Genomic DNA, 14,834 nt, shown 5'->3' on the forward strand with positions numbered 1-14,834 from the left:
TATGAAGTTAGTGAGTGTGTGTTTATTGACAGAAGTTCGGAAATCATGTAAGACGTTCGGTGCTTGAGCAGGAGTCTGTAGATGTCTTTCGGTTTTTCAATAGAACCTAATAAACAGGAGAATCTCTGATATTGGAAGAATTTAAATTGAACATGAATGATACAGGAGCTGATTTGTGGGCGAGGTGCCACATGGAGGGAAAACAGGCCGAGGTCTTCTTCAGCATACAACACACACGGTCTGCAGCACTTGTAAAATGGGTCAACATCCATAAACTGCTGTGTCATTAGTCACTTTTTATTGAAGGGGCCACAGATTGAGAAATGTCAAAGCAAACAGCAGGAGAATCTGCCGCCACAGAGTTTCTGCTCCTGACCCCGGAACATCTTGTTTTTTCCATTTCACCATTTCACCATTTCATTTTCAAGGCAATCTGCTGTAACCGCTGTCGACGGTCAACCTCATCCTCCACATATGAGGAGTGACGACAGAAAATAACATCTGACAGGAGGAAAATCAAAACAATCTTTCACCTGCAGCCTTTTGGAAAGTTAAGGAATTTTATTTCAATTGACAGTTTGTTAAAAAACAACAGTTACCAGACATTATCACTGGAAATGAGTGGAATCAGATTCTTTACTCGCAAACAAATGCAAATTTAGTTTCTCTTCAACCATCTTTACTTTTCAAATAATCAATTTTGCACAAGAAGAAGCAGCTTTAACAGAAAGATTTGTGCTCATTTGGGAATAAAACCCCTCAGGTCTCTATTTCCTGTCTCAGTTTCAGTCTCATAAAGGATGAGATTGACCAGCCACACGCTCTGTGTAACCAGCTGTGGACGAGGACACGCAAACACACACCCAGTGAACAATAAGACTGTGGACCAAGAAAACAGAGTCTGGCGGGGTGTTTGCGTTTTAAGTGTGTGTGACCAGGACAACCTGGCGCTCCACGTGAGCGGACCTGCGTCAGAGCCCTTCATATCCTGGCGTGCCAAAACACCATCATTTCTTTTTTTCTTTTTTACGTAATTAATGTTTGATTTATGGTTAATGTTACACAGAGGGCATTCCAGACACACCTTCACCTGCGACTTGGCTTCACTGACTTCAGCTCTGAGGAGTTTGTTTGACTTCGCCTCCGGAGAGGTGCTTGAGACTGTGAAGCAGGATTTAGGTTATTGTTTCCTTGTTCAACCGATTCGTTTTTTTCTTCCTGACACATTCCCATTGTCTCGTGACCGCGTGCCTGTACGTGCAGGGTCCTTCACTGTGGAGACTCAGCCAGGAGACACAGTTCAACACTAACACTTCCTTTAGTTTTCATGCAGAATAAAAACTGATATGAAGAAGAAGAAGAATCTGCAGCATATCTTTAGTTATAATCTGACACTGGAGTTTTTATTCAACATCAATCATACAACTTGGAGAAGAAGATTATATTATTACACTTGTTTTAACTTGTGTTTCTTTTACATCTGTTCCAAACTTCATGACAGAGTTGATAGCATGACATCAAAAACACAAAGCAACTAAACATAAAAATACACATAAAAGTAGTTGTGAATTAGCAGCATTGCTCATATTAATGGTGACCATGTTTCCACGAACCTGTCTGTTCTCAACTGTAATCCTGCTGTGATTCTCTCTCTCTCTCTCTCTCTCTCTCTCTCTGCAACATTTTGATATTTTTTCTTTATTGCAATTTCTTCTGTGTTGTTGTCTGACGATTACACAAACAGATATATCTGCAATAAGCTGATATCGACGATAGCAGCTGCCTCAGTCTGTCAAGGTCATTTTTGCATGAACAGATAATTCATACTGTCATTTTCCCGCTTGATTCTTCAGCCACCATTAAAGAATTCCCAGAGAAGAAATCCTAGAGGAGCAATAGCAGTGGTTTCAACTGCAAAACAAAACAACAGCAACAGGCTTATTTAAGTGTCCCAGTCAGACATGGCAGCGTGACGGTGAACCAGCATGCAACACACCTACGACCCTGCAGCTAAATGGAATCCAGCCAACACTCATTTACTTATTTACAACATGTCTTCTCACACATAGGCCTGGTTCTGGTTCTGGTACCATAATACATAAAAACCACCTCAGTTCTGACGATACGAGGGTCGCGTGACAGAGCAACATTAGTTTCAATGCAAACAGGATGAATGTCTTTCACTCTAAGGTGATCCTGTTCAGAGCAGAAGTGTGAAACAGAAAGTTTGACGAGTAGAGAGACTGAGTCATTTCCAGGACTGATGCTGAAAGTAAAGACTGTCCCCTCTTCCTTATTGTGCTCTTTGTTTTGTGAGAACCAGGAACCAGGAAAAGGAGACGGAGACGGAGGAGAAAAGCTCTGCGGGGCCTCATGTGGTTTCAGAAGCAGGAACCTCAGTAACAATCCTCTTTCATGCACAACATCCCCGGTATTCTCGTTAAGCAGGTATCTGTGCACTTTGCAGGAATTAACATTTGAATGAGACCTGAACAGCAGCTGTGCTCCTGCAGGAGGGGGGGGGGGGGGGGGGCAGCGGTCGACCACCAGCTGCTGGTTTTTCATCAAAATGGGATAAAAACACGTCTCATCTGCTCGGAGCTTCGTCTCCAGGATGGAAGACATTTCAGGAATCATGAGCTTTCACCAAAAACATCCTCCCCCTCCCTCTGAAGGAGTCGCTGCGCCCTCCTGTGGCGACAGGCAGAAGTTACAGGCGTGGGTTAACACGCATGTGTGTTGAGCAAGGTGAGTGTGTGTGAGTGTGTGTGCTTGGGTGTGAACAGGGTGACGAATTCAGAAAGGCACAGAGAAAAAAAAGAAGAAAACTCCCCTGAACACTGAAAACCTGAGCGAGCAGGAACAGGCAGCTCATTCGTCCAGGTCACACTGAACAACATGGACACAGACAAGAAAACCTCGACTCTGAGAGAAGGATTCCTGGTGAAGAGGGTGAGAGATTTCTGTGGAACAGATCAAAGTTCAGAAGCTGTAAGATAAGGAGTCAGTGTGGTGATGGAGTAACGGCTAAACAGCCAGATTTCTATTTGTCTGACAGAGTTTTGGCTTCTTCTCAGACGGATCTTAAATCCAAGCAGCCGGTTTTTATAACTGTCCTGTCTCATCTGCTTGCAGGGTCACATTGTGCACAACTGGAAGGCGCGCTGGTTTGTGTTGATGCCAGACAAGCTGCTGTATTACAAGTACGAGGGAGGGAAAAGAGACTCATGTCAGCGAGGGAAGATCCTGCTGAAGGACTGTGTGCTGACTTGTCCTTTTCTGGACTGTGAAAATCGGCCGGTGAGTTCGTTTCAGGCACCGGAAGGTTTTTTATAGGATTACAGGAAAGTTTCAGATAACTGATTCTGAAAAGTCATTTCATTTAAAAAGTGTTGAGACGGGAGACATTTCATAATCCCTGTATAAACACTGTGGATGTAACCTCAGCTCGTCTGTTTGAAACACCTGAGGACAGACAAGTAGAGTCACCTGAGACCAGCAGAACACAAAGACCTGAACGTTACTGTCAAAGCACAATCAGAAAATTACTTTAGAGTCAAGTTCATTAATGTACCTTCATCATTTGTTTTCAATCTGATTCTTCTGTAATCGATCCAAATAATCAAATAATCAAATATACAAACAACTACAGTACAATAAAACTGAGATAAAAATATACAGATACCAGATTATTCCTCTTTAAAGTTATTAAACTTAATAAGATCAAGAGTTTTAATTTATTCTCTAAATTACATTATAAATCCAATAAAATGGGGGGTGATTTTTGTAATCGTCAAATTACAAACTAACAATAAATTTAATGTCATAATTATTACTTTAACAATATATAATGATGTTTTTATATTCGAGCAGCTGATGTTGCGTTCACTGTTTTCCTTTGTTTATGTTTTAATGGGTAGACTCCTCAGTGGGGGAGGGGCTTCATCCTTTCACACCTTGTTTTGATGAGACAGAACTTTCCCTCAGGTTCATGATTTGTCAGGACCTGACTTCCATCATCCATCACCAACTTTTCAATTCATGTTTCCCGTTCTGCAGATTTTTAAATGTCCTCTGGTGCTAATAATGAAAAAATCTCCCTTCTCTATTTTTAGCTGGTGTTTAAGCTCCAGACAGTAAACGGAGTGGATCATTTCCTGGAGGCTTGTTCCCGAGAGGAGCGAGACGAGTGGGCAGCTGACATCACGGCTGCCGTCGACCGGCTGCGGGCGGCTGATGGTGGGAAGATGACGAACCAGGAAGAGCCTGATGGTTCCCAGTTACACAACATTGATCTCAGGTAAACAACAAATGTCTCCCACAGTCTTCACATAAACGTCCAACCCTGTGGTGTGTTCACTGCCTCTGTTTTTACATCTGACATGTTTCTCTTTTTCCTTCTGTCTTAAAGCAAAGTGTTGGACTCCATGTACGACGTCCACAGTGGAATGAAGATGAGCACTCACGTGGAGCAGGGCAGCAGCTACAGCAACTGTTTCTCAGGTGAGCCCCTTTCCTCTTTTACCTGTCAGGTGTCATCTGATCTGAGACGACAGCAACCTGCCGTCCATCCTCTGCTCTCTGGAGGATGGAGCTCGGTTCATAACTGGGACACACTGTAGCTCACAGGTTGTGTCTTTAGCAATTATTGATATTTAAATTAAGTTTTGAATGATATCATTGGATTTTTAAACAATATGAGTTAATTTGTATATTACAGAGACAATTCAAGACATATATATTATATATATAAGACTAATAAAGAATTTAGAACAACAACTTAAGACACGGTGACGAGGAAATACATTTGTAAAATCTGCTTTTTTAAATTTATTTGGTGAAAATAAAGACAAAGAAAGTGATAACATAACATAACATGACAAAACATAACAACATATTATTGCTCTACATTTAAATACATGAGATTTATTGACAGGGAGAGAAAAACAATGATAAACAAGTAAGGTGTCTACTTTGATTGAACTGCATTTAATTTAATTGATAATGATAAATAAGTTCAGTCTGTTATGTACATATTTATATAAACCTGTTTATAGCCACTGTGTGTTTAAATCAAAGGCTAAAGGAAAACAATAAAACACCTGAATATATGAAGCTTGTTCTCTTCAGTCTGTGTCTGGTGCTGCATCTATTTAAATCACGTCTACATGTATCCGCTGGGTTTATGTCTGACTCCATGAGCATATCACAGTACAGTGTGTACGTACATGCACGTATAGCTCTAGGTGTGTGGCGTCCCTGCAGGTTCAGCCGTGGTGGACTGGCTGGTGTTCATGCAGCTGGTTCTGACCCGTGTGGAGGCCGTGACGCTGGCCTCGGCCCTGCTGGAGGAGGGTTTCCTGCGCACGGTCGGCCTGAAGAGCGTGGAGGCCCTGCGCACCGCCGGGCTCAGCGAGCAGTTCATGGACGACTCCACCGCTCTGTACAGCTTCGTGAGTAGCACTGAGTTTGAGCGTTTTGACCTCTGACCCCTTATTTTGAGCGTTAATCCTCTTCTTACATCCGTCTGAGCAGGCGGAGGTTCTGCTCGGTTCACAACGTGTTTGTGTTTAATCACAGTCTGAAAACTTAAAGAAGAGAGGCAGCGTGAAGGCGGAGACGTCGCTGTCTGCAGTGGAGCTGAGTGGGAAAGTGATAAAGAGAGGATTTCTGCTGAAACAGGTAAATTAGCCCCGAGTTCATATTTCACACCAGTTCCAAATAGCTTATAACTAATGGTTGATGAATAGATCAGTTATAAGCCATTAATAACGACAACCTTCGAGAGATCGCAAAATCCATTTATTAACAATTTACTAACATTTACAAGAGCAAATTATATGGATGTAAAAAAAACTTTTCTTAATAATTTATTCACATTTCTAGCTGCAGAACTGATGGATTATTACAAAGTGAGAAACCTCTGGATTAATAACAATCATTAAAACATAGGTTAACACCCGCCAGTGGCCAAACCTGGCAACCCAATTTCCTCATTACTGGCTTATAACTGATGTATAAAGCATTAACAAGTGTTTTATTAACTATTGATGAGGCTGTTGAACACAACTTAAAACCACTGTTTGTATTTGTGAGAGTGAATGTGTCAGACTGACACTTTAAATGATGTTTAAACGCAGGGACACAGGAGGAAGAACTGGAAGGTGCGACTGTTTGTGCTGCGTTCAGAACCTGCGTTCCTTCACTACTACGATCCCACCAAGGTGAGTGTGCAGGAAATAAACTACTGTTAAAATCACTTACAGGAAGTTTTAAAAACTAATAATCTGGTTAAACTTAAAAAAAATCAGATTTATGGACATAACAAATATATAAAGCTCAGATCTCATGATGTAGGTGAACTCTTGTCTGACGACAAAAGGCCCAAACTAAGCAGTTGTTTTGTTTTACCTTTGCCTCAGGTCATTACTCATAATACCCATAATTCCCAGTAATTCCCCTCCACAGTCCTGAGTCAGTCTGATCCACTTCCTGTCTTGTGTCACTCCTCAGGATGACCTCAGCCCGGCGGGCGGCTTCTCACTGCGCAGCTGTCTGGTGTCTTCTCTGGACGATAACGGCGTTCCCTCAGGTGAGTCGCCGTCTCCGCTGACGCCTCGAAAACATCGTTTTTAAAAACAAACTGTTGTAAGACAGGATGAGCAACAACAATGACTCGACCCTCTTATTCCTTCCCACACACAAACTAAATATATATCTACATATGTTGAATTTCCATATACATATAAAATAAAAACACATGTTAAAACTACATATGAAACCTATTAGAAATCGGAACCAGACATATATATAAAGCCTTTTAACACGTTTACATTATTAACAGTAGAGTCCAAAAGTCTGAGACATTTTCCCAGAATGTGAAGAAACATGTTTAAAATTAATATGAAAAACATAAATGAACATATAGAATTTTTATATGTATATTGTTTTAATAAACCTGCATATGTAAAGTAAATTATAAATCGTTATAACAATATAATTTTAAATGTATATCTTCATGTGTCCAGAGGATGTATATATATATATAAATATATATATATGTGATGATAATAAATCCTCTTACAGATGACACATATGGAAACCTCACTCTTGATACAGGGGCATTTATGTCATATATTACATTTTATTTTTGTTTTCCATGTTAATTGATGATAAATAACGACCTTGATTTATCTTCTGCAGGTGTGAAAGGAAACATTCAGGGAAACCTGTTTAAAATCATCACTCACTCAGACACACATTACTTCATCCAGGCTCCGACGCAGCAGGAGAAGATGGACTGGATCGACGCCATCAGAGAGCAGACGTGAAGCAGCAGCTTCCTGTTCTGAAGGAGAGTCCATTTACACATTCCATGAATGTTCTGTAGCAACAGGGAGGGAGCGTGAGATCTAAATGAACGTGGCAGCGGTTACGTAACATTCCTGATTCTGTATTTTAAAGTTTCTACGAGGATGATTTGAGGCTTTTAAAAACTGTAGCATTTCTCTTGTGACATATTCAGTTCAATGTAAATGTTTGTTTTTTTTATGTGTTTTACATGATTTCTGTAACATTAAATATAAACATAAACAGCTTGATACGCCTCCACACTCCAGTGCTGCAGAAATCATTTACTCCAGTGCTGAGCTACGGCTTCCAGGTGCTTGCTACTTCTGACGGTGAAAATAACTCGTTCATTTTCAGATGAAGTGATTCTGATTTATATCTGACAGAATAAAATACAATGTTAACAATCAAATTAGTGGTTCGCACCTTTTTTTTTTATTTTTACAAAAAGCAACATGTGGTCCTCTGTCGACTCTTAGATTTCTGTTTCCTCTAAACTTCAAAAATGTTTTTATTTCAGTAAGAATTTGAGAACCAGGTTTGTACAGTTATTCAATATTTCAAAAACAATATTTCACATATTTGTGCAGCAGAACTTTTTCTTGTTTCCTGCCCCGTCAATTATCTCAGGGGTGGAGTATTTTCACTGGGTTTATAGGGTACTTTTATCTTTAAGTAAAGGATCTGATAGCAAGAGGAAGTGCAAGTACAGACAAGAAACGCCTTAGGAGGAGGTTGTCAGAGTCATGGGGTTTGAGTGCAGGCCGGCTGCTGGAGGCGCTCCCTGCAATAACAGACTGACACTCCCACTCAGCAAGCTGAGTCCAGCCTTTATCTGAGTGACTCAGGCTGAGCTGGTGTCGCTTTACAGCCTTATTCTGCTGGAATCGCCTGATATGAAATATGATGCGCCGCTGGAGGAAGTCCAAGTAGAAGTTACACGAGCACAGAGGGAAAAACAACAACCAAAAAAAAAAATAACAACAAAAGTGATTTATTGCAGTGAAGTAAAGTCAATATGTAACATTCACATAAAAAGTGCTAGTGGTAAATGAAACGGACGGGAACCAGCGGGCGTTAGTGGATGACGGTGCAGTAACAGAAAGTGTGACGTAATAATCGAATGTGTAAAACGGGAGATAAACTCAGAGGAGAGAAACACTGACATGCACTAATGTAGGCTACTTAAATCATTTTACATTGTTACACCTGTTACAGTACTTAGTCGGCCACAGAATGACAATCAGCTGATTTCAGAAAACATTCATCTTCATGCAGGCGCTCGTAAACGTAAGTGCTTTCAAAGGTTAACTCCAGAGAAATCAAAGAACGAACCATCTGAAATGTGGTTTCAGTGCACAAAGCCTGATGCAGCTGCTTTTACTGCTGACACATCATGTTTGTACAAACGTTCATCGAGGGAAAAATATCGTAGCTTAGACCGCATTGTTTAAAACTTAATTCACTTCAGTTCAAATCACATTCCTCAGTTGATTTAAGACATTGATGACTGTTACATTCAGTCAGTATCTTCAAGTCCCCGAACAGGTAATCTAGTGAAGGCACTTAGACTTTACACGTGATTACGAGGCAGGTAAAACTTTGTTTGGAACTGGAAACACAACATCCCCATCGTGGGGTCAATTTAGTCACTCAAGAAGTAGCTCTATTCTAATCGTGTGTATTGTCTGGTGTCCCGGGACGTCCTGGTGTTGTTCGTCTGCGGGGGTTAGGCCACCTTGGTGAGCTGTAGGTCTCCAAAGACTCGTAAGGACGTGAGGGAGGCGAGCTTTGGGATCCGGTGGGTGAAGCCACACAGAGGCTGTCCGTCCACCAGGATACGAAACTGCTGGTGCTCGCAAACGATCTCCATCTAAGAGTCGGACGGAATACGGGGGGTTAGTTTTTATATTTAAAGCTGCATGTTTTTATTCCTCAGTCAGAGCAGCAGCCATCTTGTTTTCAGGTTGTCCGTCCGTCTCATTCTCGTGGACACGACGTCTCAGTAACGCCTTGACGGAACTTCTTCAAATATGGCACAAACACTCACTGGGACTTAAGGATGAACTGATTGGATTTTGGTGGCTAAAGGTCAAAGGCCAAAGTCAGTGTGACCTCATGAAACACTTTTTAGCCATAACCCAAGACTTTACAGCAATTATGATAAAAAATTCACACAAACGCTTCATATTTTATATTGACTCTGGATAAACAACCTGTGACCGGAGACTGGAGACTGGACTGGTGATTCTAGTTTATATTTAAAGCTGCATGTTTTAGACTTAAAACTTAAATGCAAAAACATCCTGACTCACAAGCCGGGGCTGCAACAGGGAAGTCGACCAGTGACGGACCAGTCACGCTAAATATGAAGTCATAGCTTTGTCTTTCTTTGTCGTTTGGAGTTTCCCAAAACATATTTACACAATTAAAGGGACGCTGTGAAATGTTAGGCTATCATTAGGACTATGGAGCAATGTTTTCATGTCATTCACATGCACTAACATGGATTTTACACTCATCAAGTGTCGGTTGCAGCAACGAAACGAGAAACTTAATAATGCAGCAGCAAAGGTGCAGGGAGATTTACTTTTTTCTTTTTTACAAATGTTTTATGAGGCAGGAAGTACGTACGGACTGATGGTCACATGTCTGTATTTGTTAGGCACAAATTATTCTAAATCTATTGTAAATATGACTTTTATTTAGAGAAGAGAGAAGAAAAGTATTTTAAATGTATGAACATCATGTAAACAGCAGCAACTTCGTGCTCTGTCAAGACTCCAGAGGAAGAAGATAAACAGAACCATAAAAGATAATCACCTCTACTACTTTTATCCTAACAGTGACAAACAATAGCATGTTACCGTGGCAACCAAACATGCAAAGTTGCTTATGGTGCAGCTTTAAAGGCTGACTGTGTCACAGGGTGATTCACTGTGAGGGTAACTGCAAAAAATAAGACACCGGTCACTCCCCAGCTCTCACACGTTACAATCATCCGGTCTCAGTGCTCAAAGTCCAAGTGCAAAAACAGTCAGACATATTTTTTTGAAGTACCTTGAAGGATTCTCCAGGTGCGAAAGGAAAGAAGGAGAGGGTGTTTTCAGCCGGACCCCACTTTCCAGCCAGGCGGGCGTTGCGTTGGACGGCCTTATCCATGAAGCTGACCTTCAGCAGAAGACCCACGTCGCCCTCCGTGTCCGTGTCCTGAGGCTTCGTGGACACAGTGAGCTCAATGCTGAGGAAACACACACGGACATCAGGGACAGACAGAGCGGTGCAGAATACTAACATGTGAAGACTGACATTTAGCTTTTCTTTCTTTCTTTCTTTCTTTCTTTCTTTCTTTCTTTCTTTCTGTCTTTCTTTCTGTCCAGATTACGTGGAGAACAGTGACATCTCCTGGTCTTCATGATAACTATAATGTAGTAATGAGGCATTTAATGACGTCTGAATATCAGATGATCTTAATCAGTGTCAGTGAGTTTTCACACATCACTGACGATGGATCTCACTCTTCATTTTCTTATTTTCAGCAGTGGAAAAAAACAAAGAACATTTCCTCATGCACCACACTTCAGTAAGTTTAAGGTACATGTACTAATGTCAAGGGGAGATATTTTGCTTTTTCACTGCACTACATTTATTTAACAGCTATGATAATAAAAATAACTTTGCTGATTAAGATTTTACAAACAAAATAATGAGAAATTTAGTTTAAAATAAGCTTCATCTTCACCATTTACGTCTTACATTATTCTCATATAACAATAGTCCAATAATACGAGGATACAACACTGACAGAGGCCATTCTGCATAATGGCAACTTTTATTTTTTGATATCCTTTTGTAAAATAACTTCAGTAACATTTTGAGTATTAAGTATTCTGACAATGCCGTATCATAACTTAAACAAAAAGATAAATTGAATATTTCTTTTTTTGGTATGCAGCTCTTCCTTTGGACCAAAGCTAAAACGTCACAAACAACACACCTGTGTACAACTTTTCCATTTTACAGGGAATTTTGTTTCTTTATTACAGTTTTTTTGTGAATGTACATTTTATTTGAACCCAATCTGAGCACCAAGACGACAAAGAACACGTGTTTGGCTGCACATTTTTTGGTGATATTAACAGCGGACTAAAGAGAAATAAAATGGAAATGGAAAGATCTAAATTAAACACTGTCCTGTTACAGGCAGTATTGAGGAAATTGGCCCTTCGAGCGTCTGTCCTTAAAAACCCTGCTGATGTTTCTGCAGCCAAAAATAAGTTTCTTTACATAAAAAAAGAAGTTTATTTTTGCTCGCTGTGTTTTTTTTGTGTAGCCTAATTGTGATGTTTTACTGGACATAATTGATGACTGACTGAATAAACAACCCGATGATATTATCAACCAAAGAATTTCCACAGTGACTCTTTAGATTTCATGGGATTTGCAGCTCTCCCACGCACATTCACGGACTAACCTATAATTAGGAAACGCACAAAGATATTTTCACTGCACGGGGACTCGCTGCGAGGTTGGCATGTGCCCTCAAACACAGACAGCAGCTGTATCTGCTTTAAAAATCCGTTTTATTGGCAGCCAGGGCATCTTTATCACTGACTTTAATTGGCTGCCACGTCATGTGCGCAACAGTATGTTAATAATGTATAATTCGCTCTTCATTGCAGATTGAAAACAGGTGTGTGTGTGTGTGTGTGTGTGTGTGTGCGTGTGCACTAACCTTTTGGGTTTCTTGTTGATAATTCCCATAACAACCAGTTTCATTGAAGGCCGCAGCCCACCCTTTATCTCTCCGATGTACTCCCCCTGTGAAACAATAGAGATGTGTACACGCACAGATGAGCCGCTGTACAGCACGAGGCCTCCCGCTCCACAGCACAGACAACACACTTTATTACTGGAGGATCTATGAGCCGGTCCCTCATCATGCAGTCTGCGGTGCGCTGCAACCTATGGCACCGATGGGAACAATAGCTTTATTGATTCGGATCCTAAAACAATCAGTGACTCAGCTGCACAAAACTCTGCTCCTGGATTTTTGTTTCCCACCATCCTCAGCGGTTCAATATTAAATGTCTCAATGCATGCGGCGTTAAACGAAGAAAAAGCAGCTACATACATTTTCTTTCTTGTCCTTTTCTTCCATTCCACCCAGGGCGTGATGCGGTGTGGAGGTTTTCGAGCTGTGATGCCAACTGAGGACTGATTGACTCTGCCTCCAGCTGGCAAACCCCGCCTGTACTACGTTGTCATAGAGACAGGCTCCCAATTTGACAGTGATGATGGTGGGAAGCGGGAGACCGGCAGAGAGAGAGAGAGAGGAGGGTTCTCACACAGGCTGAACTACGGAAGAGGATTAGGGCCAATTTTTTTTTTTTTTTTTTTTTTAAGATAGATTCTGACTCTAAACTCAGAATTTTAACTTTCGTCTCATTTTAGATTCTTCTAGTTGGACTTTTTGAGGATTTATTTATTTATTTATTTTTTAGGATTTTGACTTTAATCTCACAATTAAGAGAAAAAAAAAAGAAAAAAATAAATCACTTTTTTTTTTCACACACACACCCTGATCCTCAAAGATTGAAAATCGAAGAATCTAAGATTAAAGTTAAAATTCCGACTTTTTAAAGAGTTTAAAGTCAGACACATGTCAAATCAGTCTTAATAATTTGGATAAGGTTCTCTTTCGTAGCTAATATGTGAACGTGACTGTCTTTGTTGCCACCTCAACCCACCTGAGCACACAGCTGTCTACAGCCTGCAAATGATTCTCAGTCTATGTTAAAGTTATGTACATGTTGTGCGCTTCCTGTGATGGTCCTGAGAGCTCAGCCAAGCAAATAAACACTTGGAAATACACAAAACACAAGCAAAATAAAGTAAAACATCTGCATCAATTTGGACACAGATCATTTATTTTATTTAGGAAAAAATGCTGCAAAATGAGAGAACACAACCAAATACAGACACAAGCTGCAAATAAAGAAAACAAACAAGTAGCTACAGAAACGCTGCAGGGTTAACAGCAGCTTTCTGGAAATCTGACTCATAGGATCGACCTTCATAGCTGGGGTCACCAAGGCAACAACAAGCCTGTTCCATGTGTTCATATATCCCCAGAGACATTTCCCTTGTAGTCTGTGAAACTTCTACATCACTATATTTGGTTGTGTTTGCAGCGTGTTTCTGTGTTTCCAAACCTTTATTGGACTGTCATTACAGATGCATTAATATTTAAGTAGAATTGATTATTACTTTACTTTTTATAATGTTGTAACAATGCATCATGTTCAATAGGCAGATCATATCCTTTGTAAATATTGATTTTCAAAATAAAAAGCCTGAAATGTGGCATATAGAAGTATAATAGAAGTATAGAATAGAAGTATAAAGAATCATATGGTGGAAATAGTGAAGTAAAGTAGAAGAACCTCCAAACTGTAAATAAATACTTCAGTAAATTTACTAAAGTTTTAACCTGGCACCAGGTTACATCTATGAACTGCTCATCCCCTAATCCAATCACTGCTCTCCATTCCAGCACCTGGTAAAAACCAAAGGTGAGCGAGTGTTTTCAGTTGTTGGGAAAGTTTCCTACTAACAATCAGATCTCCCTCTTTGATTGATTCCTTTAAAGACCCATCTCTTTTCTTTAGCTGCTTAAATATCATAGAAGACATGCCTGACCACACTACGGTCTATGTCTTTTTTAAATTTACTTATATCCTCTTATGTCTGTTTTTATTTATTTATCTCATAATTAGTGTATTAAAAGCACATTGGTCGACATTTGTTATTTTTAAATATGCTCCATAGCAGGGGGCCACACATTGTAAACATGCAGGGGACATGCCTCCCCTGGGGAAAATTCCCCCAATTCACAGCAGCTTCATGCTGTTTACTGTATCAAAACATTTGTACATCATTTGGGAAAAACATGAAAGTTGCCCAGGAAAAAGAAATTATCCTAAACCTGCATCATATTATGAATCTAGTTGTTTTCTATCTCCATCATTCTGAAACCACAAACACAACAGATTCTGAAAATGACTAATTTTCACTACTGCCCCATAAAAGGAGGCAAAGATTGTCGGATTGTCAAAGATCACACATTTACTCACACATACCCATCCCTCTTTCTCTTCACGTCCACAAGTTTTCACATCTCATTTCCTCCTTCTCTCCTTCATTCTTTTCCTCCCTTTCTACTCTCTTCTTCACTCTTCAAATCCAGACTTCCTCTTCTGTCTTCTGTCTTCTGTCTTCTGTCTTCTTCTCACCCTCTCCTCATGGTTCTTCATCATATATTATTCTCCTCTCTTTTTCTCTTAACTTCAGCTTTTCACTCCTTTCTATTCCTGCTTCCTCTCCTGGTCCACAGGTTGTCCTGTCCCCGCGCTATCTTACTCATTTACCGTCATGGCTCGCCAAAAATAAATAATAATATAAATAGCTATTTCCCCCAGTAC

At 40.3% G+C, this 14,834-nt stretch overlaps 2 protein-coding genes across 2 annotated transcripts; one reads left to right on the top strand and one right to left on the bottom strand.

The window, feature by feature from the left end:
• The first annotated feature begins 2,703 nt into the window (after nucleotides 1-2,703).
• Nucleotides 2,704-7,762, top strand: plek2 (pleckstrin 2). Its single transcript, XM_023396389.2, has 9 exons — nucleotides 2,704-2,952; nucleotides 3,136-3,300; nucleotides 4,116-4,300; nucleotides 4,412-4,503; nucleotides 5,266-5,453; nucleotides 5,581-5,682; nucleotides 6,141-6,224; nucleotides 6,514-6,592; nucleotides 7,204-7,762. Exons 1-9 carry the CDS (start codon nucleotides 2,899-2,901, stop codon nucleotides 7,329-7,331), a joined length of 1,077 nt encoding a protein of 358 aa, XP_023252157.1. The 5' UTR covers nucleotides 2,704-2,898; the 3' UTR covers nucleotides 7,332-7,762.
• Nucleotides 7,763-8,328: 566 nt separating this feature from the next.
• Nucleotides 8,329-14,786, bottom strand: LOC111646832 (galectin-related protein B). The gene is made up of 5 exons (XM_023396390.2): nucleotides 14,493-14,786; nucleotides 12,485-12,627; nucleotides 12,086-12,171; nucleotides 10,411-10,591; nucleotides 8,329-9,223 (listed from the first exon to the last, which is right to left on the bottom strand). Exons 1-5 carry the CDS (start codon nucleotides 14,494-14,496, stop codon nucleotides 9,080-9,082), a joined length of 558 nt encoding a protein of 185 aa, XP_023252158.2. The 5' UTR covers nucleotides 14,497-14,786; the 3' UTR covers nucleotides 8,329-9,079.
• Nucleotides 14,787-14,834: the final 48 nt, after the last annotated feature.

This window comes from Seriola lalandi, unplaced genomic scaffold (genome assembly GCF_002814215.2).
Source record: "Seriola lalandi dorsalis isolate HSWRI2012SDOR001 ecotype SW California unplaced genomic scaffold, Sedor1 jcf7180002054976, whole genome shotgun sequence".
NCBI classification, from domain to species: Eukaryota; Metazoa; Chordata; class Actinopteri; order Carangiformes; family Carangidae; genus Seriola; species Seriola lalandi.